The sequence below is a fragment of the Caretta caretta genome, chromosome 20 (genome assembly GCF_965140235.1).
Source record: "Caretta caretta isolate rCarCar2 chromosome 20, rCarCar1.hap1, whole genome shotgun sequence".
NCBI lineage: Eukaryota > Metazoa > Chordata > Testudines > Cheloniidae > Caretta > Caretta caretta.
In genome coordinates this window covers 15,146,856-15,172,466 of record NC_134225.1, presented here as the reverse complement: position 1 = coordinate 15,172,466, position 25,611 = coordinate 15,146,856, and the positions used below count along the sequence as shown (strand labels likewise).

General features: G+C 53.4%; 1 protein-coding gene across 3 annotated transcripts; it reads left to right on the top strand.

Moving 5' to 3' along the window:
* The first annotated feature begins 1,053 nt into the window (after nt 1–1,053).
* On the top strand, nt 1,054–22,564 carry SMUG1 (single-strand-selective monofunctional uracil-DNA glycosylase 1). 3 transcript variants are annotated; one of them, XM_048831916.2, is made up of 3 exons: nt 1,054–1,107; nt 11,712–11,947; nt 17,787–22,564. In XM_048831916.2, the coding sequence occupies exons 1-3, from the start codon at nt 1,059–1,061 to the stop codon at nt 18,312–18,314; spliced, it is 813 nt and encodes a 270-aa protein (XP_048687873.1). In that variant the 5' UTR covers nt 1,054–1,058; the 3' UTR covers nt 18,315–22,564. The 3 variants fall into 3 exon arrangements, with proteins under 3 accessions (XP_048687873.1, XP_048687872.1, XP_048687875.1); XM_048831915.2 differs by having other exon boundaries at nt 11,712–11,998; XM_048831918.2 differs by lacking the exon at nt 1,054–1,107 and adding an exon at nt 8,073–8,562 and having other exon boundaries at nt 11,712–11,998.
* Nucleotides 22,565–25,611: the final 3,047 nt, after the last annotated feature.

Below are 25,611 nucleotides of genomic sequence, written 5' to 3'. Positions count from 1 at the left end.
TTGCAAAATCACAAGACTAGCTTAAAAAAGCACAAGATTTTTATCAAAAACGATTGATTTGGGGTTCTTTTTTTTTGCCTTCTCGTTGCTGAGCCTTTAGGCTCACACCAGGGTCATGTTTTTGAGCTTTTCTCAGCATAGAATCATACAATCATAGAAGATTAGGATTGGAAGAGACCTCAGGAGGTTATCTAGTCCAACCCCCTCCTCAAAGCAGGACCAACACGAACTAAATCATCCCAGCCAGGGCTACCACCTCCCTAGGTAACCCATTCCAATGCTTCACCACCCTCCTAGTGAAATAGTGTTCCCTAATATCCAGCCTAGACCTCCCCCACTGCAACTGCATTATGTGGCATAGAAACTTGCTCTTCTTTCTCATGTAATTCTATGACTTCAGAAGTTGGGTCTTTTAAAAAAGCAATCTACATCAAACATTGTGAGACTTGTGATAAAATTGTGAGAATGGGCAAAACTGGGTTTTCTTTAAGAAAAAAGTATCTGGTTCTATTGTTCAACTAACTGCCTATGTCCCTATAACACTAACCTAGCCACAACCCTGTGTGTCCCTACAACACACACATACAATCCTGTGTCCTTAAAACAAGCACACACACACCTGTATGTGCATATAACCCCCCCGTGTCCTCATAACACACACACAACCGTGTCCTTATAAAACACACACGCCTGTGTATCCCTGTGACACTCACACCCCTGTGTCCCTATACCCCCCCGCATGTCCCTACAACACACACACAACACCTGTGTCCTTATAACATACCCACCCACCTATTTGTCCTTATAACACACCCACACACCCCCAGCAGTGTGTCCCCTTAACACTCACAAACACACACACGTCAAGTGACGCTGCTGTAGTAGTGAACAAGGGATCCACATGCTTTTGCCCCCCGGAACTACATCTCCCAGCATCCCCCGTGGCTCTCAGGAGCCTGCTGGGAGCTGTAGTGCGAGGGTGGAAGGGCTGCAGCTGAGTGTCAAGGGGGCTTGGAAGGCGGAAGGACTACAACTCCCAGAGACCATGGCGAGGGCACATGGGAAGCTGGTCACTAAGGGGGAGATCCCTGAGCTTGGAGGAGGCAGGTAAGGGGCGGGCGAGGGAGGGTGGCGCTGAGCCCTGGGGCCTGTAGGGTGAGGCAGGAGGGAAGAGCTGGATGCTGCCCTGGTGGGGGGTGAAGAAAGGGAGGTGGGGGAAAGAGAATGCAGCTCCCCCTTTGTCTGCCTTCTCCCCCCCTGCCATGGGGGGCTGGGAGGGGGAGTGAAGCAGGGAGGGGGGGGAGCAAAGACGGGGGGACCTGGGGGGAGTGAAGAAGGGGGAGAGAAGGGGGCTGGGAGGGGGAGCGAAGAAGGAGGAAGTGGAGGGGGGAGCTGGGGAGGAGGGAGGGGCTGGGAGGGGGAATGAAGGAGGAAGCCGTGGGGGTGCTGGGAGGGGGAGTGAAGATGGGGTAGAGAAGGGGGTGCTGGGAGGGGGAGCGAAGAAGGAGGAAGCGGAGGGGGGAGTTGGGAGGCAGAAGCTGGGAGGGGGAATTAAGAAGGGGAGAGAAGAGAGGGAGTTTGTTTTCTCCCCCCCTTCGGTGGGGAGGTGGAGCACCCTCTCTGGCACAGCTCTCTGGAGCTGCCCCTCCCTGAGTGTGATGCCCTGGCCTAGCTTGCGGCCTGGGCCAGGCTCCTTGATATGACTCACCCTGCTCCCCTCCCGCAAGTCATCCCTGTCTGCATCATTCCGTTTCTCATGGCGTGAACCCAGCATGCTCGGCTTTATCAGCAGCACAGAAATCTGGGGGCAGCAAATGGGCAGGAGACCAACGCGCAAAGTGACCTGCAGATAATAGGGGGCAAATTCAGCCTTGAGCCCGGCCCCTGTGGAGCGGGCAGACACACCACAGATACAAAGGAATGGGGGTTTCATGAGCCCCGACAGCCACACTGCTCCATTAAGATGAGTTTCTCTTCCTTTTGGCTGCTTGGCCCTGCCCTAGTAGTTTTATATACATAACCAAGTCTCAATCGCTGCACGGACAGCGTGGGATCAGAACCAGAAAGCCTCTCCAAGAGTCTTGAGGAGGGATCCCTGGCATGGAAAAATTTGAGAATTGCCCTACTATGCTCAGCCCAATTCAGTGGGGCCGAGCCAGTGGTACCATCTCTGATTGTTCCAGTGGACACATTGCTAAGTTGACAAGGCCTTGGGCTATTTCCAGGCAGCAAAAAATCAAGATTGTGCTGGGGTTAGAGCGGGGGATTTGGCACCAGACAACCTGGCTTCCACCGGTTGTGCCTCTGGCTGGCTGTGTGACCTTCGGCAAGACGGTTAGGTCTGTGTTTTTGAAATTGGCTGCTGATTTTGGATGCCCAGATTGTGACACCTTGGGCCTGCTCTTTGAGAAGAGTGGAGAGCCCACAGCTCCTGTGGATTTCAGCTGAGCCTTTGGCTGCTTAGCCCCTTGTGGTGTAAAATTGGGCACCTGAAATCAAGGGTCTTTGTTTAAAATGTTGGCCATCTGTGAAAGGGAAGCAAAGACTGCACCATAGCTGGGCCAACGGATATAGTTTGACGGGTGAGTATTTTCACAGATAGAAAGTGCCGCATTTGGTTCTCTGTGATAGGACGTGATTTGCATGGATGAAAATGTTCATGAGTCCCAAATGTTTCCCCAATTTTAGCTCTGCTACAGATGGAGTTTACAAGATCTTTCCATCTCTGTTCCCTTTGTACAAAACGACCCGTGCTGGTTGGGATTCATCCGTGCAGTGTCTAGATTGGCTAGAGGTGGTGCCCTAGAGCAACTCGGGGTTCTTCCCCTGCAGCGCTTGGGACAGGGAGTAAGAGGTCAGGGCTGGGTATTGAATTAGAATCTCTAGTGTGTTGCGGTAGGGACTAGCAGAGAATTAAGGGTGGATTTGAACCCAGGGCTGGAAAAGGGATCCAGAGGAGGCCTGCTGCGGATCCAGGCAGCTCCCACTCCTCTCCATCCCAGCAGCGAGAGTGCAGACACACGCCAAACCATGTTCCCTCTCAGCCTTAGGCCTGCTGATCCAGCTGCCGTTACAGGGTCCCCATGACAGGCCCTCAGACATTCCACACTTCGGTGTCGGCCTTGCCCCAGGATGAGGACACACATAATGTAGGCCCTGAAGGCTCTGTGCGTGCCCCCGGCCCCTTCCCTGCCCCCATTTTACTGGTGAAGACCTGGTGTAGTGAGCAGAGCATCCCATTCCACCTACATAGGGGGCTGTAGGATGATGCCAAGGAACCAGGCAAAATGGGGTGCGATGCCATTGACTTAGGGGTGGTGGTGCCGTCTGATGCCTTTTTTGTGATATTGGAGCTCCCAATGGTAGGCAACAGTCTGGCTTTAGCCAGGAGTTCGGTTGCGGGGCAGTTTTTACACTCCTCCCTGCTTGCCCCTATGCCTAGGGAATCTTCTTTTCATCTATGCTCCCCAGGCCCCTGACAGAGGGGAACTTCATCTTCATAGCCCATTAGCAGGGGGTCAAGGATCCAAGGAAGGAGCCCTTTAGTGCTCCTTGTGCTGATGGGGTTTGCGATGTGGCTTCCTGTCCCCCCAAGGAACTGAACCAGCAGCTGCCCCGTCGCTCCCCACTGAGCAGCACTCCCATGGTTGTGTCATTGTGGGCCCTGCCTGGGTTTGCACCAGTGACCTGGAGATGAAAGGTTCAGGGACCCATTCCCAGTGCACTTTGTTGGTTTGAGTGGTGCCCCTGTCAGATGTTTAAGGCTGGCCCATCAAGTAATCTGATCTGCTGGTAGTGACCCCTCTGGGCCTGTTTTGCAATCTAGGCCAGGTCAGAGGAGCTGCATTGCAGCCGATGTCAACAGCCCTTAGGCCTTGGACAAACTAGTTTTGCAAAGACTAAGCAGGGCAGAGGCCAGCTGCCTCAGGGGTTGGGGCCTTTGGCGGCTAGGTCAACAGTTCAGATCAGTCCTGTTGAGATGAAGAGCTGTTAGCACTGAATGATGGTGAGTTTGGTAGGTCTCAACATTATTTGTATTATAGTAGCATGTAGACCACCCATCTATGTTCCCCATTATGCTGGAGGCTGCACGGATCCATGGTGAGATGTCACTGCCCCAAAGAGCTCCTAGCCTATGGGCACAGAGAAAGGAAGGGACTGGACCTAAGTTGGTGGCATAGCTGGGAATAGAACCCAGGTGTCCTGGATCCCTGGGCAGTGCCCTGCTCTTGGGCCATGCTACCTCAGCCTAGCTTCACTAGACAGATGTACAAGGCATAAAACCCATCATGAAACTTGTCCCCAGTTGGGCAGTCCCAGCAGAGCGGCCTTGGCTGGATGGGCCATGGAGACTCAGCCCCCATCCCAGCTGAGATGTGGGAGGGGATTCTGCACTTGTTGCCTTGGCCTGGGTGTTTGGGGGAAGCAGATTCCAGGGGTTATTTGCTGACACCCTATTTTGCACTCTGTAACATGAGCATCCAACCCAGGAGTGCTTTGCTGGCTCAACCAATCAGGGAAGCCGAACCACACCATGTGATTTGGCTGATCAATCGTAGTCAAACTAGTCCAGCTAGAATATTGAGGGATGGGCTTGCAGGGGACCAGGTGGCACTAAGGAAAATCCAGTTATTTGGAGAAAGCTTTGATTGGCTGGCAGCTGCAGGGAACGAGGCAGAGTTATTCATTGCAACCTATTTGCTCAGCTGCAATCTGAGGATGGGGAAGGGGGGCTGACCTAGCTGTACCTGCTTTGTGAATATCTGGGCAACTTCATTCTCCCGCTGTGTCCATCGGGCTCCTAAATTCACTCAGATGGGGAAGTGAGCATGCAATTTAGTGACGAAAGCAGGGGACTTGGGAGTCAGGACTCCTGGGTTCTAACCCTGGCTGCGGCAGGGGAATGAGGTCTAGTGGGTGGGCGGGCTGGCTGGGAGTCAGGTAAAGATCCAGTTAATGGATTTTCCACAATGATGTAGCTCAGGTGCGAGCCAGCACCTGGGAGCCACCGATTTAGGAGAGGTGGCCTGAGCTTTCTGCAGTGTGGCTACTTTTCTGATTTATTTATTGCTGTAGCACCTGGGAGCCCCAGTCACGGGCCGGGAGCCCCTGCACTAGGCGCTGTGCGAACAGAACAATAAAATGTTCTCTGCCCCAAGGAGCTGCCCATCTGAGTAGTAGGTAAGAGTCACCAAGTGCAGACGGACGGGGATCCCACAGAAGGAAATAGCGAGACTCTCATGCGCTGCTCATCCTGTGGTAGGATCCGAAAGCTGCATGCAGGAATTAGTGGGTGAGATTGGCTGATGCTACAGAGGAGGGTAGAGTTTCAGGCCAGAAGGGTCCATTAGAGCCTCTCTGTCACAGGCCATTCAATGTCACCAGTGACTCCTGTTTTGAGCCCAATGGCAATAGGTAGATGAAACCATTTTTGCCCTCAGGGGATGTGTGGCCATGAAAGTGCGGGGCACTTGGCCAAGCTGCGACGTTCGCTGCCCTGTGGCAGTGTCCACCCGGGACGTTCCTGTGCGGCAAGCTGGGGCGCTGGTGATTCACACCCTGGCTGGCCGTGCAGTAACTCACCCAAGTAGACAGATCCTAAATCCTTGTGCACCACAGGCAGAGAACTGGAGAGACTGAAATGCCACTGATGCCCGAGGCCCCTGTAGTGGCAGGGAGCTGATTTGGTGGGATATGCCCAGGTGATCCCAACAGGTGAGCCATGCCCCATGCTGCAAAGCAAGGCGAACCCCCCCCCAAGGTCCCAACCAATCTGAGCGGGGGTGGGTGGGAATTCCTTCTTGACACCCCATCAATAATGGTCCCTTCTGGCCTTCAAATCTATGACCCAAATGGGTGGGAGCTTCCTCCGCCACTGGACAGCAGAAATAATGTCCTGTACCCAAACCACGTGACTTAGCTGACCAGTGGTAACAAAGTCAGCCCAACTGGAATATTGTGGGACAGGGGTTTGCAGGGAACTGGGAGGGACTAAGGAAAATCTAGTCTTTGGAGGAAGCTGGGACTGGCTGTCTCGAGAGTCTCCAAAGCCCGTCAAATCTAGACCATCCCCATCCCCTGCTGGGGAAGTGGCTTGTGACTGATGCTCTGTGGGGAACCTGTTCCGCTAACCTTGTGTCCCATCCCCTTCCTGTGTTAGAAGTTGAAGGCATCCCCTTTTCCAGCAGGTGGGATGGTGCTAATGCATCGTCTGGGAGCATGGCATTCCTAGGTGGTTTTCATCTGGGGCAGATGGCTTTATACCCTGCGCAACTGGCAAGGATATTACATTTCGGTGCAAGCAGAGCGTTTGGTGATGGGACAACCCCTTCCCCCCTGCACTGAGGGTTTGAGGTTCTCCGGATTAGGAGGAGGTCAGGTGGCAGGATACCCCCATGAGGGCAGAATCAATTCTTTGCTCTGTTTTTTGAGCTCATGATTAATGATATTACCCAGACTGAGATCAGGGCCCTGCTGTGCTTGGGTGCTGGACAGATACAGAGACAGTTCCTGTCCCAAAGACCTCACAGTCTAAATAGACCAGAGATGTGAGGAGAAACCGAGGCCCAGCTCGAGGAGGTGACTTTACCACAGTAACACAGCGGGTCAGTAGCAGAGCCGGGAACAGAACCCAGCTGTCCTAAGACCCAGGCCAGTGCAGCCACTGCACCACATTGCTGCTCGATCACTTATTAATAACAGCAACGAATTCTGTGCGCTTATAGGACAGCACATTTTCATCCCTTGACCTCAAAGTGTGTTACAAAGGAAGGTCCATGGTCATTATCCCTATTTTACTGGTGGGGAAACTGAGGCGCAGATTGAGGAAGTGACTTACTCACAATTGCACAAAGAATCAGTGTTGGGGTCAGAATAGTGCCCAGTCTCCTGCTCTTACTGGCAGACACCACCTCCCCTCTGTGAGCTGGGCATAGAACCTAGAAGCCCTAACACTCAGCCCCCCTGCTTTACCCACTAGACACCACTGCCCTCACGGAGCCAGGGATCGAACCCAGGAGTTCTGCTGGATCACACTTTTCCAGCAAATTGTTTCTCCTCCCAGTGGACAACACAAATGTTTTGAACAGGAGAGTCACGAATGTCCCATTCGCAAACACCCTGCTCTCTGGAACAGGCCATCATCGGGGGGTAAAATCAGTGATGCTTTTGGCCTTCCTATTTTGCCACATGCCTGGTGCTTGGCCAGATGCTGGTGAGGAACATGTACTCCACAGTCTAGGCGCTCTCTAGGCTGGGGTGTGGCTCCCACTCCAACAACCGGCATAGCTGCACCAGTGCAGTTTGCTCTGGAAGAGCTCATGCCTGCTTCGGGGTCAGCTGCATCAGGCCGAGTGCCTTCACCTGTCTGCCCCAGGGCTGGAGTGGTCTAAGTCCTAGTCAGCTGAATTTGGCACTCTTCAGGGGTGACTTGATCCCAGTCGACAGGGGATCCAGGTCTAGCAGGCAAAGGTCTAACACAGGGGTGGGCAAACTTTTTGGTTTAGCAGGGCCACATCGGAGTTGTGAAACTCTGTGGAGGGCTGGGTAGGGAAGGCTGTGCCTCCCCAAACAGCCTGGCCCCCTGCCCCCTATCTGCCCCCTCCCACTGACCACCCCCCTCAGAACCCCCGACCTATCCAACCCCCCTGCTCCTTGTCCCCTGACCGCCCCCTCCCGGGACCCCCCCAACTGCTCCCCCCAGAACCTCCCCATCCAACCCCACTACTCCCTGTCCCCTGACTGCCCTGACCCCTATCCAACCCCCGCTCCCTGACAAGCCCTTCGGGACTCCCATGCCTATCCAACCCCCCCCCCCACTGCTCCCTGTGTCCCCTGAAAGTCACGACCCCTATCCACACCCCCGCCCACTGACAGGCCCTCTGGAACTCCAATGCCTATCTCACCCCCCCTGCTCCCTGTCCCCTGACTGCGCCCCAGAACCTCCTGCCCCTTATCCAACCTGCTGCTCGGAGGGGCAGTACTAGCAGCCGGGCTGCCCGGCCGGAGCCAGCCATGCTGCCTGCTCGGCGGCATGGCTGCGGGGGAGGGGCTGGGGGCTAGCCTCCCTGCCTTAGGTAGGTGCTCAAAGGCCTGGCAGGACGGTCCCGTGGGCTGTAGTTTGCCCATCTCTGGTCTAACAAGACCCAGTGATGGAAGTTGAAGCTGGATACATTGAGACTGGAATTAAGGTGCATGTTATTAGCAGTGAGGGTAATTAACCATCAAAGCGATTTACCAAGGGGCGTGGTGGGTTCTCCATCACTGACAATTTCTAAATCAAGGTTGGACGTTGTTCTAAAAGATCCGCTCTAGTTCTAACAGGAATGATTGTGGGGAAGTTCAGTGGCCTCTGTTATGCAGAGGTCAGGCTAGAGGATCATTGGCCCTTCCGGTCTTGGGATGTATGAAAAATATTCCTGAATCAGAGCTTAAACCCTGACTAACTCTTGTTTGCAGACTGCTTAGAAATCCTCAAGTGGAAGAGGGGGTGGAAAACAACCTACTATTGTGGGGGTGTTGTGTCAGTCTCTTTGGAAGCATCACCTGTTGGCCCTGCTTCAGGTAGGATGGAGGACCAGCTGAGATCTCCTGGGACACAGCATGCGGTCCCTGCTGTCTCAGCAACCCCATCAGATAAGCCCATTCAGAAATTTAGCAAGCTCCCTCTTCACGCTAGTTAGGTCCTTTGCCCCCCACTGTCCTAAGGATACTGGTCCTGAACTGCCCTTCTTTGATGGTTAGTTCTCTGGCCTGTACTATACAGGAGGTCAGGTGAGGTGATCACAGTGGTCCCTTCTGGCCTTAGAATTTCTGGATCTGGGAACAAAGCCGCCTCGTTTCCACCAGTTTGACGAAAGGGGTTGAAAATGTTATTACAATCTAAGCAAAGAAAATCTCATTCCGCCCCCCACACTTCCTGACGGTTCAAGATCAAGTATTGTCTCTCCATGGCTCGAAACGCACACAAAGCATCAGTTATACAGGCCTAGCATTGTTTGCATTGATCCATTTTTTACTCTGAAAGTAAACGTGCTCATTTTTGATTCCGTTAAGGGGCTGCCGCACTGCAAAGGCTGAGAAACGCTGGCCTGGTGGCTGGGACAGTGGATTAGGGATCAGCAGACCTGCGTGCTCTGGGGTTGCCAGGCATATGGTTTTCGAAAAGGGACCCTGTAGGCTCCAGTCAGCACAGCTGGCCGGGCCGCTAAAAGTCTGGCTGGCCACAGCGGCCGGCTCTATGCGGCTCCCAGAAGCGGCTGGCGTGTCCCTCCAGCTCCTAGATGGAGGGGCAGCCAGGGGGGCGCCATGTGGTGCTCCTGCCTGCAGTCCAGGCACCACCCTGAGCACTGGCTCCGCAGCTCCCATTGGCTGGGAACCATGGCCAATGGGAACTGTGGGGGAGGCCCCTGCGAATGGGGGCAGTGCATGGGGGGCCCCCTGGTCACCTCTGCGCCTAGGAGCTAGAGGGACATGTCACTGCTTCCTGGGAGCTGCCTTAGGTAGGTGCTGCCCAGAGCCCACACCCCGAATGCACTCCGTGCCTTAGCCCTGAGACCTCTCCGACACCCAAACTCCCTCCCAGAGCCTGCACCCCCTCCCTCAGGGCTCAACCCCCAGGCCTGGGCCCCCTCCTGCACTCCAAACCCCTCGGCCCCAGCCCGGAACCCAAACCCTTCATCCCTGGCCCCACCCGAGACCCTGCACCCTCAGCCCAGAGCCCCCTCCCACACTCCAAACCCCTCAGCCCCAACCTGGAACTCCCTCCTGCACCCCAAGCCCCTCAGTCCCACCCCACAGCCCTAGCCGGAGCTCTCAGACCCTCCTGCACCCCTGCCCCAGCCTGGTGAAAATGAGTGAATGAGCGAGAGTGGGAGAGAGCAAGCGATGGAGGGAGAGGGCAGGGGCGGGGCCTTAGAGAAGGGGCAGGGCAAGGATGTTCAGTTTTCTGCAATCAGAAAGTTGGCAACCCTAAGCTCGGCCTGCTTGCTGATTGTGGGCAATTCACTTCCCCTGTCTGTGCTCAGTTTCTCCTGCTGTCCCTTGTCTGTTTAAACTGAAAGCTCTCTGGTTGGGGATTGTCTTTTTGTTCTCTGTTTGGATAGCTCCCAGCACATTCATCTGATGGGCTCCTAGGTGCTATTGTAATACACCTAATAAACGTACAGCGCCTAGCACAGTGTGGTCCTGGCCTAGATGCTATCATAATGCACCTAAATATATTGTACAGTACCTAACATAATGGGGTCCTGGCTCATAACTGGGGCTCTGAGATGCTACTGTAATACACCTAATAAATATTGTACAGTGCCTAGAGCACAGGGGTCCTGGCCCATGACTGAGGCTCCCAGGCGCGGCTGTAATACACATAATAATAATAATAATAATGGGGTCCTGATCTTTGTTGTGTGCTACCGTAATTGAGTGATAATGCTCCTTGCAAGCGCCTGATGGTTGGGCTCTTGGAAGGTTAATTTTCTCCTCCCTCACGTGCGGAAGTGCGAATCTGGGTTTTGTAGGTTGTGTGTGTGTGTGTTTAATCACAGCACAAAGCATTTATAGATTATTTACAGTAATGGTTTGTATCTGAGCGAATGCTTTACTAATTACAGTAATAAAAAAGGCTATAAAAAGCACATTCCCCGTGGAGGGATCTATGTGGAGGTCTTTCTTGGTTCACTTGTAACCAGGGCTACAATGAAATCACTCATCTGAGTTACAGCACAGAAAGAATTCTGGTACAAAATAGGCTGCCTGGGGATGTAAGATTGGGATACGAGGCCTTTCTCCTCTAGGGGGCGACGGCTCCGATCTGGCCCCAGAGTGGGGGGACTGGCTGGTTCAGAGGAGATAGGCTCCATATCCCATTACCCCATTTCCTCTAGGGGGCACCAGTTCCAATCTGGCCCCAGGCTGCTGGTGGGGGGCGGAGGGATGGCTTGGGAGATCAGGGAATGGAATATGGGGCTTTTTTCCTCGGGGCACGGGGGAAGAGGATGGACTGGTTGTGTTCCAGATGCAGGGTTGGGGGATTGACTAGCTCAAGGGGGTGGGTAATGGGATATGGGGCCTTTCCTGTTGGGAATACTGGCTCCTATCTGCCTCAGGGTCAAGGGACTGGTTGGTTTAGGAGAGACTGGGGAATGGGATATGGGGCCTTTCACCTGTAGGGTCCCCAGTTCCAATCCAGGTCATTGGCATCAGATGCTCGAGGGTGCTCAGTATAGAGCACATGTTAAAATCTGGCCCAGGTCAGGACCCTGCTGGCTCAAGGGGACGGTGCTGCCTTTCACCTTGAGGTTGTAGGTTTGAATCAGGTTCCTGGCCAGGAGGACTGGGTAGCTTGGGCTGGAGTCTTTGACCCTGAGGGCGCCAGCTCCCATCTGCCTGGGTCAGCGGGGATGACCCATCCACAGCGGCCTCTGTCAGGCGAGTTTGCTTGGTCTTGCGCTGACTCGGAGTGGGACCAAGCTGTGCGTGTGCCCAAAGCTGCCACTATAGCTGGTCCTCTGTTGGCAACCCCAGCAATGACCCAGCTCCCCTCTTCACCCTGGCAGCAGGCGCTTGGAGCTGTACAAGCCCAGTGGATAAGCAAGGGGTTGGGGAGGGAATCTGTTCCCCCACAAGGGATCTTGAAAATGGCCCCCAAACGTCACACGTCTCCCCCACCTCTCCTGCCGGGTGGTTCTTACTAGCTAGTGTTTGTTTGGCAGGAGATGGCAGCATGATGGAGCAGCTGCATGTGCCCCTCGGTGCCACCGCTGTGGGTCCGGCCTTCCCCCAGGGGGATGTCCTGGCCACCCAGTTCCTGGAGGCCGAGCTGGAGCAGAATGTGCGTCTCAGGGAGCTCTCCTTCCTCGACCCCGTCCGCTACATCTACAACCCTTTGGAATACGCCTGGGAGCCCCACGAGGACTACGTGAGGAGATATTGCCGTTCCCCCAAAGAGGTGCTTTTCCTCGGCATGAACCCCGGCCCCTTCGGGATGGCACAGACCGGGGTAAGGCAGCCTGCCCCACAGGGTGCACCTGGGCAAGGGGGGCGAATGGGAAGGTGAGGATTGGGAGCAACGACTGTGGGTAACGTCCCAGCCCCATTGGGCATTTGCCCCTTGATTTCAGTGGGGCCAGGAACTCGCCCCGGGTTGTTATGGGCCCTAGAGCCCCTTAAGGCTTTAGGCAAGACCAGTCTCTCCACATTCAAACTGGAATCTTGTGGGCAGGGGGAGAATTGGGACGTGTCTTGAGTTGCATGGTGGGTGCATTGGAAGTGCCCATGAGATGCTCCTGTACCTACTGACCACAGCCAGTGTCGGGTGATTGCTCGGGGGGGGGGATGAGACCTCGCACATTTGCACCAATGGGCCAAATACCCAGTGGGTATCAATCGGCCATAGCTCCATGGAAATCAATGGGGCCAGACCCCCACAAGTGTCAATCAGCCGTAGCTCCATGGAGTCAAATAACGTTAGTATGTGCATTATAGCAGAGCCTAGAAGCCCCAACCAAGATCTGGATGTCCGCCCGGTGCTGCGCGTACACATAACGGGAGGCCGTCCCTGCTCCATGGAGCTCACGATCTACATATATAAAGAGCGGGAGGGGAAACTGAGGCATGGAGGGGGACTTGCCCAAGGTCACATGGCAGAGCTGGGAATAGAACCCAGGTGTCCTGGTCCAGTGCTGTACCCTTTGGACCATGACACATTTTGACGATATACCTCTAGCCCCACACTGGGATAGCCCGGAGCAGTAGCCCAGAAGCTTGCTTTGTTCAGTGGCTGCAGCTGGGAGCCGTGAGCCGCTTGATTGATACGATGCAGCTGGTTAATATTAATGACATTAATTCGGGGAGTAATTAGGCGCCTGCACTGCAGCAGGATCTCCCGCTCGTTAATGCTCATCTGCCCAAAGAGCTGCAGCTCCCTCAAGTGTTGCTTGTATAGCAGGCTCTAACATCCTGGTTCCCTGTGCCCAGGCGGGACCAGTGTTCCCTGCCGCCTCCCCTAATGTTTGACTGGTCGGGGGCCGTGCAGATCCACTCCTGGCCGTGCAGATCCACTCCTGCTTTGATGCCATGCCAGGAAGCGGAGGCCACATTTCAGAGCAGAGCGGAAAGCTGCTGTCAGAGTTCAGGGCTTGCGAAGATATTGCAAAGCGCGAGTGCATGCAGTTTCTGGTCTAAAGAGCTCCCAATCTAAATGCAGCCACCTCTGGGGTGGGATGCAGCAGCTGTTTAACAGCAGCACTTTAGGAAAGGAAGTGAAGAAGGACCCTTTGTCCATACGAAGCTGCAGGGAGGGATTTTAAGGTAACAAGAATAATGGAGTTTGACCAGGAAAACCATGTCACAGGAGGATCATGGGTAACACCTTAGCCCTGCTGTCACCCAGGGGTCTGTCCAGCCAGCTCCCTCCCAGTCCCAGCTCTAGGGCCTGATCCGGCCTGTACGACACTCAGGATCTCAGTGGGTATTTAAATAGAAGGGTGGCCAGTTTATCCAAGTGACTGGCAGAGGGGGAGAGGCAGCACCCTGTGACTACTTCTTCCCCCCCACCCACTTACCCATAGTTGAATCCATTTGCAGAGGGCCAGAAAATGGGAGAGGAGCCCATGTCTCGCTCACTGGATGATGTGAGGGGACGGGAGAGCAAGATGGAGACCCCCTCCCCAAAGCCTCTTCTCCCCTCCCGGTGGCTGACAGCTGCTCCATCACTGATCCCCTCTGACAGCCCCTGGTCCTGGGGTCAGAGGTCAAAGGATCAGCTAAACAAATCATTCAATAATGCGCTTTAATTTATATTGGGGGGTTGGGGAGGGGGATGTCTCCCGCCAAGCTGCATTTGTCCAGCTGCTAATTGGCAGATCTGGCAAGCAGGGGTGAGGGGAGGCATTATCTTGACATTAGACCCAGGGGCAATCGATAGACTGGGGAGGGCGGGGGAGTGGGTGTTTTGTGGGGGCTGGGGGCTGCAGAGGGCGAGATTGGCTTCTCCTGAAATACTGTTACAGATCAGGGCAGCGCAGGGCCAGGACCACGAGGGCCGCTGCGGCAGGACCCCAGCACTGGGAGAGGGTGGGACCCCATGGTATTTTGTATCAATTAAACTTGGGGGCAGGGGGGTTGACGAATAATGCAGCAGCCGGCTTCATTTGGCCGTGGTGTCTTTGTCCATGGTTCCTTTCTGGGGGCCAGCAGGGTTGGGAGTCTGTGGGTGGTGGCAGCAGATCTGTAGCCAGGGTGAGTGCTGGGGGCTGTGGGTTAGGATCCTTCCACCCCCTTGTGATGCTATTGCCCCCGTCTATTGCACTCAGCCCTTGTTCCCAGCTTTCCCAATCCCCCTTCTGCCTCCAGAAACCACATCTGGGCATCTTCCCTCGACTCCATCTTCCTCCCTTCCGATCCCCTGCCATGCTAGCCCCTCCCCGGTGTGGCTTCCCCTGTCTGGCTCTCGGGGCAGCCTCCTTTTAACAAGGAGTCTGTGTGCACTTTGGGGGTGAGGAAGCATGGCACAGTGGTTAGGGCACCAGCCTAGGATGCAGGAGATGTGGGGTCAAATCCTTCTTCTGCTACAGACTTCCCTGTGTGAGCTTGGGCAAGTCCCTTAGCCTCAGTTGCCCAGATGCGGATAATAGTCCTGCCAGGGGGCTGTGTGTGTAAATACATCTGAAATTTTGAGGCGCTCAGAGGCTGTGGTGATGGAGGCCTGAGATAGATAGCAACTCTCATGCTCCAGGGAGAAGGCTGGTTGTAGGAGTCAGGAAGGTTTTGTTTTTCCTACCACGCCAGGGCCAGATCCACAGCTCCCAGTGTGATGCTCGTACCCAGATCCTCCAAAGAGCTCAGCTCCTGACATGCCGCGTGCTTGAAGATCTCGCACTTGTTAGCTCTGAGCCTCCCCCGGGGGCCAACTCGGGGTCAGATCCCGTACTGTCTGCCCCAGTCTCCTCCTTCCCCTTCCTCCACCCAACGTAGATGCTTCCAGCCTTTGTGCTCCTTCTCTGCTCCCTTTCCAAATAACCTCCATCCCATGGGCTGTGTGTGTGTGTGTCAGGGAGCAGAGCCACCATGCCCCTCGCGGGTGACCAGATGGCAGTGGGCTGAGTGCAGCCTCTGACCTCCAGGGTGCAGGTCTGGCCTGGTGGCCCGTGTGAAATGAACTGAGGGCCGAGGTGGCTGCACCATCTAATGCACCATGCTAGTGGGCGCTGACTGGCTGCCTCCTTGCCCATCTCAGCAGAGTCAAAGGTTGGACTGGGCTTTAACTGCCCTCCGGCCACAGGTGGACGGCAGCCGCAGCCCACGAATGGTGCGTCTGTGTGCGTAGCTTGCTCCGCTGCTCTCTGAGCTGTGCACTCCAGCCCCCAGAGCTGGCTACCTGGCGGCCACTAAATTCTCATTAAGGAGAAAATAACCAGGATCCTCTACAGAACCCTGCACCAGCAGAGACCAGCGAGTGCCTTGTATGGGGAAATCGTGGCCTCTTGTGTCTCCTCTCACACCCCCCCACGCTCCGCAGCTCTGCTAACATAGCCCAGTCTCTCTTCTCTGCAGCTGGGTCCCCGCTGACCCCCATCCTTCATGGCCTAGCGTGTCACCCCTCAATGCGGGCGGCATGAGGGGGGAAGCTCTACGGCTCCAATATGGTAACAGTTCCCCCCGTTTCCCCTCTGATCTCTGCCTGCAAATCTCTCTCTTCCCCGCACTCATCTCCAGCCAGATGCAGCCTCTACAGGCTCTTTCCTGCCCCATTGGCCTGACGCTGATGGGCTGCTCCCTGCAGGGAGCCGGGTGCTCAGTCCCAACGGTCCTAAGGCAGCTTCTCCGTGTCAGGTCCCATCCAGCAGAGAGCATTTGGGTTCCTTTTGGGCGAGTGTATGGGGTGGGGGATATGATGGGGGGCGGGGGGTGGCATCTCTGCTGAGGCTGCTGGCAAGGGGGACCGGCTGGGATGGAGGCCCCTGGCAGTGGATTTTTAGAGGTCCAGTGGCTACAGATCCGCTGCCCCTCCCCACAACTCCCATCGGCCTGAGCAACTGCAAATGAACCCGCCAGGATCTGGAGTGCGGCTCCCGGGTCCCGAGCTGCCTCCTCCTGGGAACCTGGACTGAATCCGAACCCGGTCAGGTCCCAGTGGTGGAATGCTCTGCATCCCAATGGCACTCCCCAGGGGCCGGCACAGCCCCTCCATGCCCCACTTCATTAGCCTTTCAGCTAGCTGCAAAGGGTCCAGGTTGTTGTTGGCCCCAGGTGACATAAGTTTGCTGGCAGCTGCCTGGGAGTCTCCACTTAAGAACTCTTGAGGACTGGCACAGAGGGAGGCAGGGGGCTGCAGGTCAGGATTGAGTGGCATCGGCAGAACTGGGGGGAGCCCAAGGCTGGAATAGCATGAGGCTGTGGATTGGGATTGTGGGGCACCAGAAGAGTGGGGGCGGGAGGGAGGAAGCCCAGAGCTGGGGTAGCAGGAGGCTGAAGATTGGCATTGAGGGGCACTGGCAGAGTGGGGGGAGAGGTGGGGAAGCCCAGAGCTGGGGTAGCAGGGGGCTGCGGGTCAGGATTTAGGGGCATCGGTAGAGCTGAGTGTGATTCTCACTCTCTCCCCATCTGGCCCATCAGTAAACAGCCTGCATTATTATTTTGGGGGGTGGTCCTGGGGGAGGGTACCCCTGGTGGTGAGGGGGTGGGGGGCTACCAGCAGCTTGAGGTTCAGTGGGGAGAGATAAATCCTGCCCTGTGGGATTGACTCCTGTTACCTCCTTATTGAGAGTGGGGTAATTGTACCAAGTCTCCCCTCCCCAGTCCTGCATGGGGGGCTCTCGGGCAAGTGGGGCACCCAGTCAGTCCCAGGCATTGGCCTGTGTCTGTGTTAGGACGGAGAAGGGTGATGCAATGTCTCCTCCCTGCCCCTTCTGTGGTGGCATCAATTCTCTGTGGCTGTTGTACAGCGGGATCCTAATGCCAGCCTGTTAGAGATGGGGCCACTTCCTACCAGGGAGTGCTTCCTTCCTCTGCCTGGCTGCATAACTGGTGGTGGTGAGGGGGGAGAGGGGGGAGGAGGGGCAGAGAAGAGCCCTGGCTGCTTGCTCAGGCCTGGCAGGGATGGCTCTGGGGATGGGGCCATGCAGATCTTCCATGGGGGGCTGTTTGCTGGGGCAGAGGGTTTGCGGGTGGGGGCTTGGTTGTCTCTGCTTTTTCTGACCAAGTGGGTAAAGGGGAGAGGGGTTAGATAAAGTGGGCTGGGAGTCAGGGCTCCTGTGTTCAGTTCCCAGCTCTCAGAGGAGACTGGGGTCCAGTGGTTAGAGCAGGGGTGGGGAATTTTGAGCCAGGAATCCTGGGCTCCATTCCAAGGACTAGAATAAAATAAGTGTTGTTTTTAGACAATGTTTGTATAGCAGCAGTGGCCAGAGGCCCAGATCCAGAATGGGGACTCAACCATCCCAGCATGCTGGCCACTGCACAGACTGAGAGATAGCCCTCCCCAAAGAGCTTGCACTCTGAATAGACAAAGGGTGGGAGGGGAAACTGAGGCACAGAGCAGGGGGAATGATTTGCCCTAGGTTATCCAGCAGGCCAATGGCAGAGACGGGATCAGCACACAACTCTCCTAACGTGATGCTTTAGCCACTAGGCCACACTGCCTCCCATGGTGTCTACCTCCTTTGGCTTCCCTGGGGCTCTTGGCTTTAGCCCATCAATGGCTGTGGCTCCGGCTCCATGGCTCCCCCGATGGAGGAGGTGGGGTCTTGCTGGTCAGGCTCCTCTCTGACTCTGCTCTTGTTCCCCCACAGGTGCCCTTTGGGGAGGTGCGCCACGTCCGGGAGTGGCTGCAGATCCGCGGGCAGGTGTCTAAGCCAGCCCAGGAGCACCCCAAGAGACCTGTCCTGGGGCTGGAGTGCCCCCAGACAGAGGTGAGCGGTGCCCGCTTCTGGGGCCTCTTCCGCTCGCTGTGCCCTGAGCCTGAGGCCTTCTTCCGCCGCTGCTTCGTCCACAACCACTGCCCGCTGCTCTTCATGAGCCAGAGCGGCAAGAACCTGACGCCAGCCGACCTGCCGGCTGCCCAGCGTGAGCGCCTGCTGCAGGTCTGCGACGACGGGCTGGCCCAGGCCGTGCGCCTGCTCAGTGTTGCCATGGTGATCGGCGTGGGCCGCTTCGCCGAGCAGCGGGCCCGCAAGGCCCTGACCTCGGCTGGCCTCCAGGTTCGGGTGGAAGGCCTGATGCACCCCTCGCCCCGCAACCCCCTGGCCAACAGGGGCTGGGAGGCCATTGCCAAGGCCAGGCTAGAGGAGCTGTGTGTCCTGCCCCTGCTGATGGGCTGAGCCTGGGGCAGGGAGGGCACCCCCTGCTGAAGACACTCACTGGGTCTCATTCATGGCTGATGCTCCTGGCCACCTAGGACATACAGTTCTATTGCCGTAGCCGCTGACTAATGGATAACAGGAGCCCTGTCCTGAAGGCTGGGGCTTCCTGCATCAACACTACCTCCCCATACCACCACCTGGGATCTTGTTAACCCACATCTACATCCCCCATAGGGGACTACAGAGGGGTGGCCTTGGGTTCTGCTCTCAACTGGTGTCTGATGGAGACAAGGACTGCAGCCTTCAGATCCTCACGGGGTGGGGGTTTGGTTCAGGCCTGTCTTCAGTTCTGCCACCTGCTGTGGCCGGGACCAATCCTGGTTGGAAGGGCAAGTCAGATCCTTCCACCCCCGCCTTGTTAGAAACCAGTTTGGTTCCCATGCCGCTCGGCCCCCTTAACACTGAGATGAGCTGGTGGTTGACATCAGGAGGCAGCTTGGAGTTCTGACCAATTTACACCAGCCCAGATCCACCCTCTGGTGTCCTGTTGTGATGGGATCCCTGGGGTACGACCTGGAACTGTGGGACTGCTGTGCCCCCTTAACCATGTTTTGCCAAACCCCTCCAGGAGCTGTTATCATTCAGCATCAGCATGCAGGGACACACTCAGCTAAGTTGCATGAATGGTCTCCAAGCCACTCCTGAACTATGCAGAGTGAAACACCAGCACATCTCCCAAGCCCTCAGCCTTGCACCCCAGAAATATACTGTCTTACACTGCTCAAGACCTATTCTTGAACCGTGCAAGCTCATTAATTAGTTTACCCCTTCGTCAAAGGATAGGGGACATTCACCAGCCTTTGTAATCTGAGCAGATTCCCCAAGCACTTTAGACAAACTCATTGCTAAGGATAAAATATTAAAATAAAATCTATCTTCCTATAGTTAATAAACTTGCGTGATTATCAGTGTTTAGGCCCAGAGGTCAAAGTGGGTTACATAAGAAATAAAAATAGACTTGCAGTCTAAATTCTAACTTGAACAGACAAAGAAAGATTTACATCAAACAGTTTTTCTTACCCCCCTGGATGTTGCAGGTAGGTTACAGTTCTTAATACACAGACTGGATCTCTCTGTCAGCCTGGGACAAGTCTCCTCAGTTCAAAGCCTTTGTCTTCCCAGCATTCTTATTTCTTTCAGTGTAGGTAGGGGAGGAGAGAGGACAAATGATGATGTCACTGTCCCTTTTTTAATACTTTCTTCCAGGTGCTAGAAAGATCCTTGCTGTGACATGGGGGTTAGGCAGCTCCCATTGGGTATGTGGCCTCTCTGAGGAGTCTCAGAGATGAATTCTTCTTGATGGCTCCATCAGCACATGTCTGGCTGGTCCTGATGTAAATCTGTCTTGTCAGTTGTTCCTTTGTTGCCGCTGAAAGGCCAGCTGTGGGCGTTTCCCACTTACCACGTATCTCAGTTGTGATGTTGCCCCCCGTAATGCTTTATGGAAATATGCTTATGAATGTATTTGTGACATAACAGGAATCAGGACCAGGATGGGAAAGAGGGGTAGCCCCGGAGACCTGCCTGGATATCCCCTCTATTTTGTTTTATTTGCCTCTCTCTGCATCCATGGACATATACCCGCAAGAGAGAACAGGAGGGGAAGCCCGTACGTGTGGATTGCACTATAAGTCCAATAGCTTCCACTACTTTGCGTCTGCCGCAGATCCCAGACATTGTGCCTTCGAGCACGCGTCTCCCCATCAGTGCCCAGTGCGGGACATCCCCATGTTGCCCAGGTAGGTGCGGGAGCCTGAAAGGAGGCCTGCCCAGCACCTCCACAGCACAGCAGGTGGAGTGGATGACCAACAGCAGAGGGTTCTCCCATGAGGGGCATCTCAGTGCTAACGCGCGGCCTTTCGTCATTAGCCAGGCGCATTTCCAGGAGCCATTCTGCCCCTCCTTGCCACGAGCCAGGCTCTGCCACTCTCGCTCCTCTCAGGTGGTACTTTAAAGCAGGAATAATCCCGCTGAGGCCACTTGGGGAGCACGGTAAGCGTCAGTATAAAAACCTGGCCCCGTGTGGTTTACATTGAACCTGCTTGTGGCTTTCCTGTCTCCTTGCTGAGAATTGCTCTGTGCCAGAACTGGTCGCAGTGCGTATGTCTACACTACACACTAAGCTTGGGTTCCGACTCAGGTTTGAGCCCAAGCCCCCACTTCTGTCCACACACAAATCAGTCTGACCCAGGTCAACAAGCACTCAGGACCCAAGTCCTAGGACCCTGCTAGGTGGGTGGCTCAGGGCCCAAGCCCTGCTGAGACTTGGGTCCAAGCCCTGTCGTTTTGCAATGTGGACACAGTTCAAGCCACAGACTTGAGTCAGAAGAACATGTTAGAACGACTGTGAGACGCGGGTCCAGCAATTGTAAACCCAGTTTTGACACTGCAGGGTGGACTCTCTCCGAGTCCACAAGGGTAGTGATCAATGGCTCCATGTCTAGATGGCAGCCAGTATCAAGTGGAGTGCCCCAGGGGTCAGTCCTGGGGCCGGTTTTGTTCAATATCTTCATAAATGATCTGGAGGATGGTGTGGATTGCACCCTCAGCAAATTTGCGGATGATACTAAACTAGGAGGAATGGTAGATACGGTGGCAGGTAGGGATAGGATACAGAGGGACCTAGACAAATTGGAGGATTAGGCCAAAAGAAATCTGATGAGGTTCAACAAGGATAAGTGCAGGGTCCTGCACTTAGGACGGAAGAATCCAATGCACCGCTACAGACTAGGGATCGAATGGCTCGGCAGCAGTTCTGCGGAAAAGGACCTAGGGGTGACAGTGGACGAGAAGCTGGATATGAGTCAACAGTGTGCCCTTGTTGCCAAGAAGGCCAATGGCATTTTGGGATGTATAAGTAGGGGGATAGCCAGCAGATCGAGGGACGTGATCGTCCCCCTCTATTCGACATTGTTGAGGCCTCATCTGGAGTACTGTGTCCAGTTTTGGGCCCCACACTACAAGAAGGATGTGGAAAAATTGGAGAGAGTCCAGCGAAGGGCAACAAAAATGATTAGGGGTCTGGAACACATGACTTATGAGGAGAGGCTGAGGGAACTGGGATTGTTTAGTCTGCAGAAGAGAAGAATGAGGGGGGATTTGATAGCTGCTTTCAACTACCTGAAAGGGGGTTCCAAAGAGGATGGTTCTAGACTATTCTCAGTGGTAGAAGATGACAGGACAAGGAGTAATGGTCTCAAGTTGCAGTGGGGGAGGTTTAGGTTGGATATTAGGAAAAACTTTTTCACTAGGAGGGTGGTGAAACACTGGAATGCGTTACCTAGGGAGGTGGTAGAATCTCCTTCCTTAGAAGTTTTTAAGGTCAGGCTTGACAAAGCCCTGGCTGAGATGATTTAATTGGGGATTGGTCCTGCTTTGAGCAGGGGGTTGGACTAGATGACCTCCTGAGGTCCCTTCCAACCCTGATATTCTATGATTCTATGTTTCATGCTACATATTCCATGTAACGTATCTCTGCAAAGGTTATGATCTACTGAATATATTCATCCTATTTGTATGCATGTATCACTTTTATATTCGAAGTTATGCATATTGGTTGTGTACTTGTTTGATTTTAAGTAGCCTTAGTAAGGCATTTGGTCAGCTTCTTAAGAAAGGAATTTGCAAGTTAAGTGCCCAATCAAGAAACACTTAATGGACAATGGAACCTTGGAAGACCGCAATCTACATAAGAAGTCTACCTGGGGATGTTCAAAGTAGCATGTGAACAATGGCTGCCACCTGTAAAGTTCTGAGTCATGCATAGACATGTGACTTGCCTATGTGACTCCAAAACTCCAGCTTGCAGCTGGATTCTGCATAGGAGAGAGGAGTGGGTCTCCACCCACAAGAGAGAGTCTATTTAAGCCCCTGGGAGACCCCTCCATTTTGTCTTCAGCTGGCTCAAGAGAGAGTCTCTTCACCCCCAAGGATACCTGAACGAAACTGGAACAAAGGACAGTAACTACAGGGGGTGTGAGTGATTGCTGGACCCAGACTAGAAGGAGACTAGTCTGTAAAAGAATCTTACTGGAACATCTCTGAAGGTGAGATTTCATCTGCAATCACTTTCCTACTGTATTAGGCTTAGACTTGCATGTTTTATTTTATTTTGCGTGGTAATTCACTTTCTTCTGTCTGTTATTACATGGAACCACTTAAATCCTACTTTTTATATTTAATAAAATCACTTTTTACTTATTTATTAACCCAGAGTATGTATTAATACCTGGCGGGGGGAGGGGGGTGCAAACAGCTGTACATATCTCTCTATCAGTGTTATAGAAGGTGAACAATTTCTGAGTTTACCCTGTATAAGCTTTATACAGGGTAAAACGGATTTATTGGGGGTTTGGACCCCATTGGGAGCTGGGCATTTGGGTGTTGGAAACAGGAACACTTCTTAAGCTATTTTCAGTTAAGCCTGCAGCTTTTGGGGGACGTTGTTCAGACCTGGGTCTGTGTTTGTAGCAGGCTAGCGTGTCTGGCTCGAATGAGGCAGGGCACTGAAGTTCCAAGCTGGCAGGGAAAATGGGCTCAGAGGTAGTCTAGGCACATCAGTTGGCAGTTCCCAAGGGGTGTTCTGTGATCCAACCCGTCACGTCAGTATTGATCATAGAGCAATACTTCACAACTTCCTATACAATGATCGTACATACAGTTCAGCATGGTAGTAGTGTTCAGTGGCTTAAGACTCTTTAAGTGATACCTCACAAGACAGACTTTGTACCAAACATATAATCATATCACAGTGGTGAATATGGGTGTTCCAGGGTGCTACAGAGTGACACACCTGTCCAGCACCCTCTTTTGACCTTACCAGCCCAGCCCAGAATGTGGTCATAGCCTGACGTCCAGCACCAGACATGTGCTGATCATTGACTGGATGCCGAATCCAGTTTGGCACTTGTCTGCCAATCCTAGGTCTTGGGTGTCATCGTAACCCACTGATGAGTGTGTGTTACAGGGTCTTCTCTGTGCTGATGCACAATGGATGTGAGTTGTTACAGCCCGTTCCCCTGTAGAGACTTGGCTCAAGCTGTAGTGGTTTACACTGTTAGCTCTGGGGGTCCCTGATTCAATCCCTCATGCGTTGGTCAAGAGGGTGGCTATCATCTTAGCATTCCCAGATGCAGCCCTGTGTTGCTGGGTTTGAAGTCTGAGTGAGAGTGAGACTAAATGCACTCTAATCTTTTGGAGTCTGTACATCAAAGATTTTTGAGATGCAGGGTTTGGGTTCTGGGCTGCTTCTGTTTTTGTTGGATTTTTAGAGAGGCAATAAAATTAATAAAAAGAAAAAAATCAGGGTAAAAGCGAAGCGCACTAAAATGCGAAATTGGCAAAAAACAAAAACAGCCAACTCCCTCCAGGGCTAATCCTTCAGGCAGAAATGGGCAAAACAAAGGATAGAAAAACTCTTTCATGGAAGGATATCTCAATGATTATGGTGCTAGCCTGGTACATGGAAGAGCTAGGTTCAGTGCTCTGCCACAGACTCCCTGTGTGACATTGAGTTAGTCACTTAGCCTCTTTGTGCCTCAGTTTCCCCATCTGTGCAATAGGGGTAATAGCACTGCTATGCTTTAAAGGGGTGTGTGTGAGGATAAATGCATTGAAGATTGTGAGGTGCTCAGATGTTATGGTAATGAGGGGCCACATAAGTACTGTAGATGGAGCTGAATTTCCCAAATTTAATAGGAATTGGAGATTCCAAACGCAGCCTAAAAAGTTCTTTTTTCAACCTTTTCTGTGGCAAAATTCCCCTTGACTTCATAGCATCATAGAAGGTTAGGGCTGGAAGAGCCCTCAGGAGGTCATATAGTACAACCCCCTGCTCAAAGCAGGACCAATTCCAACTAAATCATCCCAGCAGGGGTTTGTCAAGCCGGGCCTTAAAAACTTCTGTCAGAAATATAAAGGGAAGGGTAACCACCTTTCTGTATACAGTGCTATAAAATCCCTCTTGGCCAGAGGCAACATCCTGTTACCTGTAAAGGGTTAAGAAGCTCAGCTAACCTGGCTGGCACCTGACCCAAAGGACCAATAAGGGGACAAGATACTTTCAAATCTTGTGGGGGGGAAGGCTTTTGTTTTGTGCTCTTTGTTTACCTGGTTGTTCTCTCTTGGGACTGAGAGGCCAGACAGAAATCCATCTTCTCCAACCCATCCTAATCCAAGTCTCCAATATTGCAACCAGTATAGGTAAACCAGGCAAGGCGGATTAGTTTATCTTTTGTTTTATGTGAATTTTCCCTGTGTTAAGAGGGAGGTTTATTCCTGTTTTCTGTAACTTTAAGGTTTTGCCCAGAGGGGGATCCTCTGTGTTTTGAATCTGAATATCCTGTAAAGTATTTTCCATCCTGATTTTACAGAGTTGATTTTTTACCTTTCTTTTTTTTAATAAAACCCTTCTTTTAAGAACCTTGATTTTTCCATTGTTCCAAGATCCAGGGTTTTGGGTCTTTGATGATTTTGTAACCAATTGGTTAGGATATAATTCTCAAGCCTTCCCAGGAAAGGGGGTGTGTAGGGCTTGTGGGGATATTTTGGGGGAAGACTTCTCCAAGTGGGCTCTTTCCCTGTTCTTTGTTTAAAATGCTTGGTGGTGGCAGCATACGGTTCAAGGACAAGGCAAAGTTTGCATCTTGGGGAAGTTTTTAACCTAAGCTGGTAAGAATAAGCTTAGGGGGTCTTTCATACGGATCCCCACATCTGTACCCTGACGACCTCTTATGATGGAGATTCCACCACTTCCCTAGGTAACCCATTCCAGTGCTTCACCACCCTCCTAGTGAAATAGTGTTTCCTAATATCCAACCTAGACCTCCCCCACTGCCACTTAAGACCATTGCTCCTTGTTCTGTCACCTACCACCACTGAGAACAGCTGAGCTCCATCCTCTTTGGAACCCCCCTTCAGGTAGCTGAAGGCTGCTATCAAATCCTCCCTCATTCTTCTCTTCTGCAGACTAAATAACCCCAGCACCCTCAGCCTCTCCTCGTAAGTCATGTGCCCCAGCCCCCTAATCATTTTTGTTGCCTTCTGCTGGACTTTCTCCAATTTGTCCACATCCTTTCCATAGTGGGGGGCCAAAAACTGGATGCAAGACTCCAGATGTGGCCTCACCAGTGCTGAATAGAGGGGAATAATCACTCCCCTCGATCTGCTGGCAATGCTGCTACTAATGCAGCCCAATATGTCATTAACCTTCTTGGCAACAAGGCACACTGCTGACTCATATCCAGCTTCTCATCCA

What these genes read in the sequence shown, in the direction of transcription:
- SMUG1 (XM_048831915.2), top strand. Translation starts at nt 1,059, where the DNA reads ATGGGAAGCTGGTCACTAAGGGGGAGATCCCTGAGCTTGGAGGAGGCA. An exon ending in CCTGAGCTTGGAGGAGGCAG is followed by an intron (nt 1,108 to 11,711) that starts GTAAGGGGCGGG and finishes TTTGTTTGGCAG; the next exon opens with GAGATGGCAGCATGATGGAG. An exon ending in TCGGGATGGCACAGACCGGG is followed by an intron (nt 11,999 to 17,786) that starts GTAAGGCAGCCT and finishes GTTCCCCCACAG; the next exon opens with GTGCCCTTTGGGGAGGTGCG.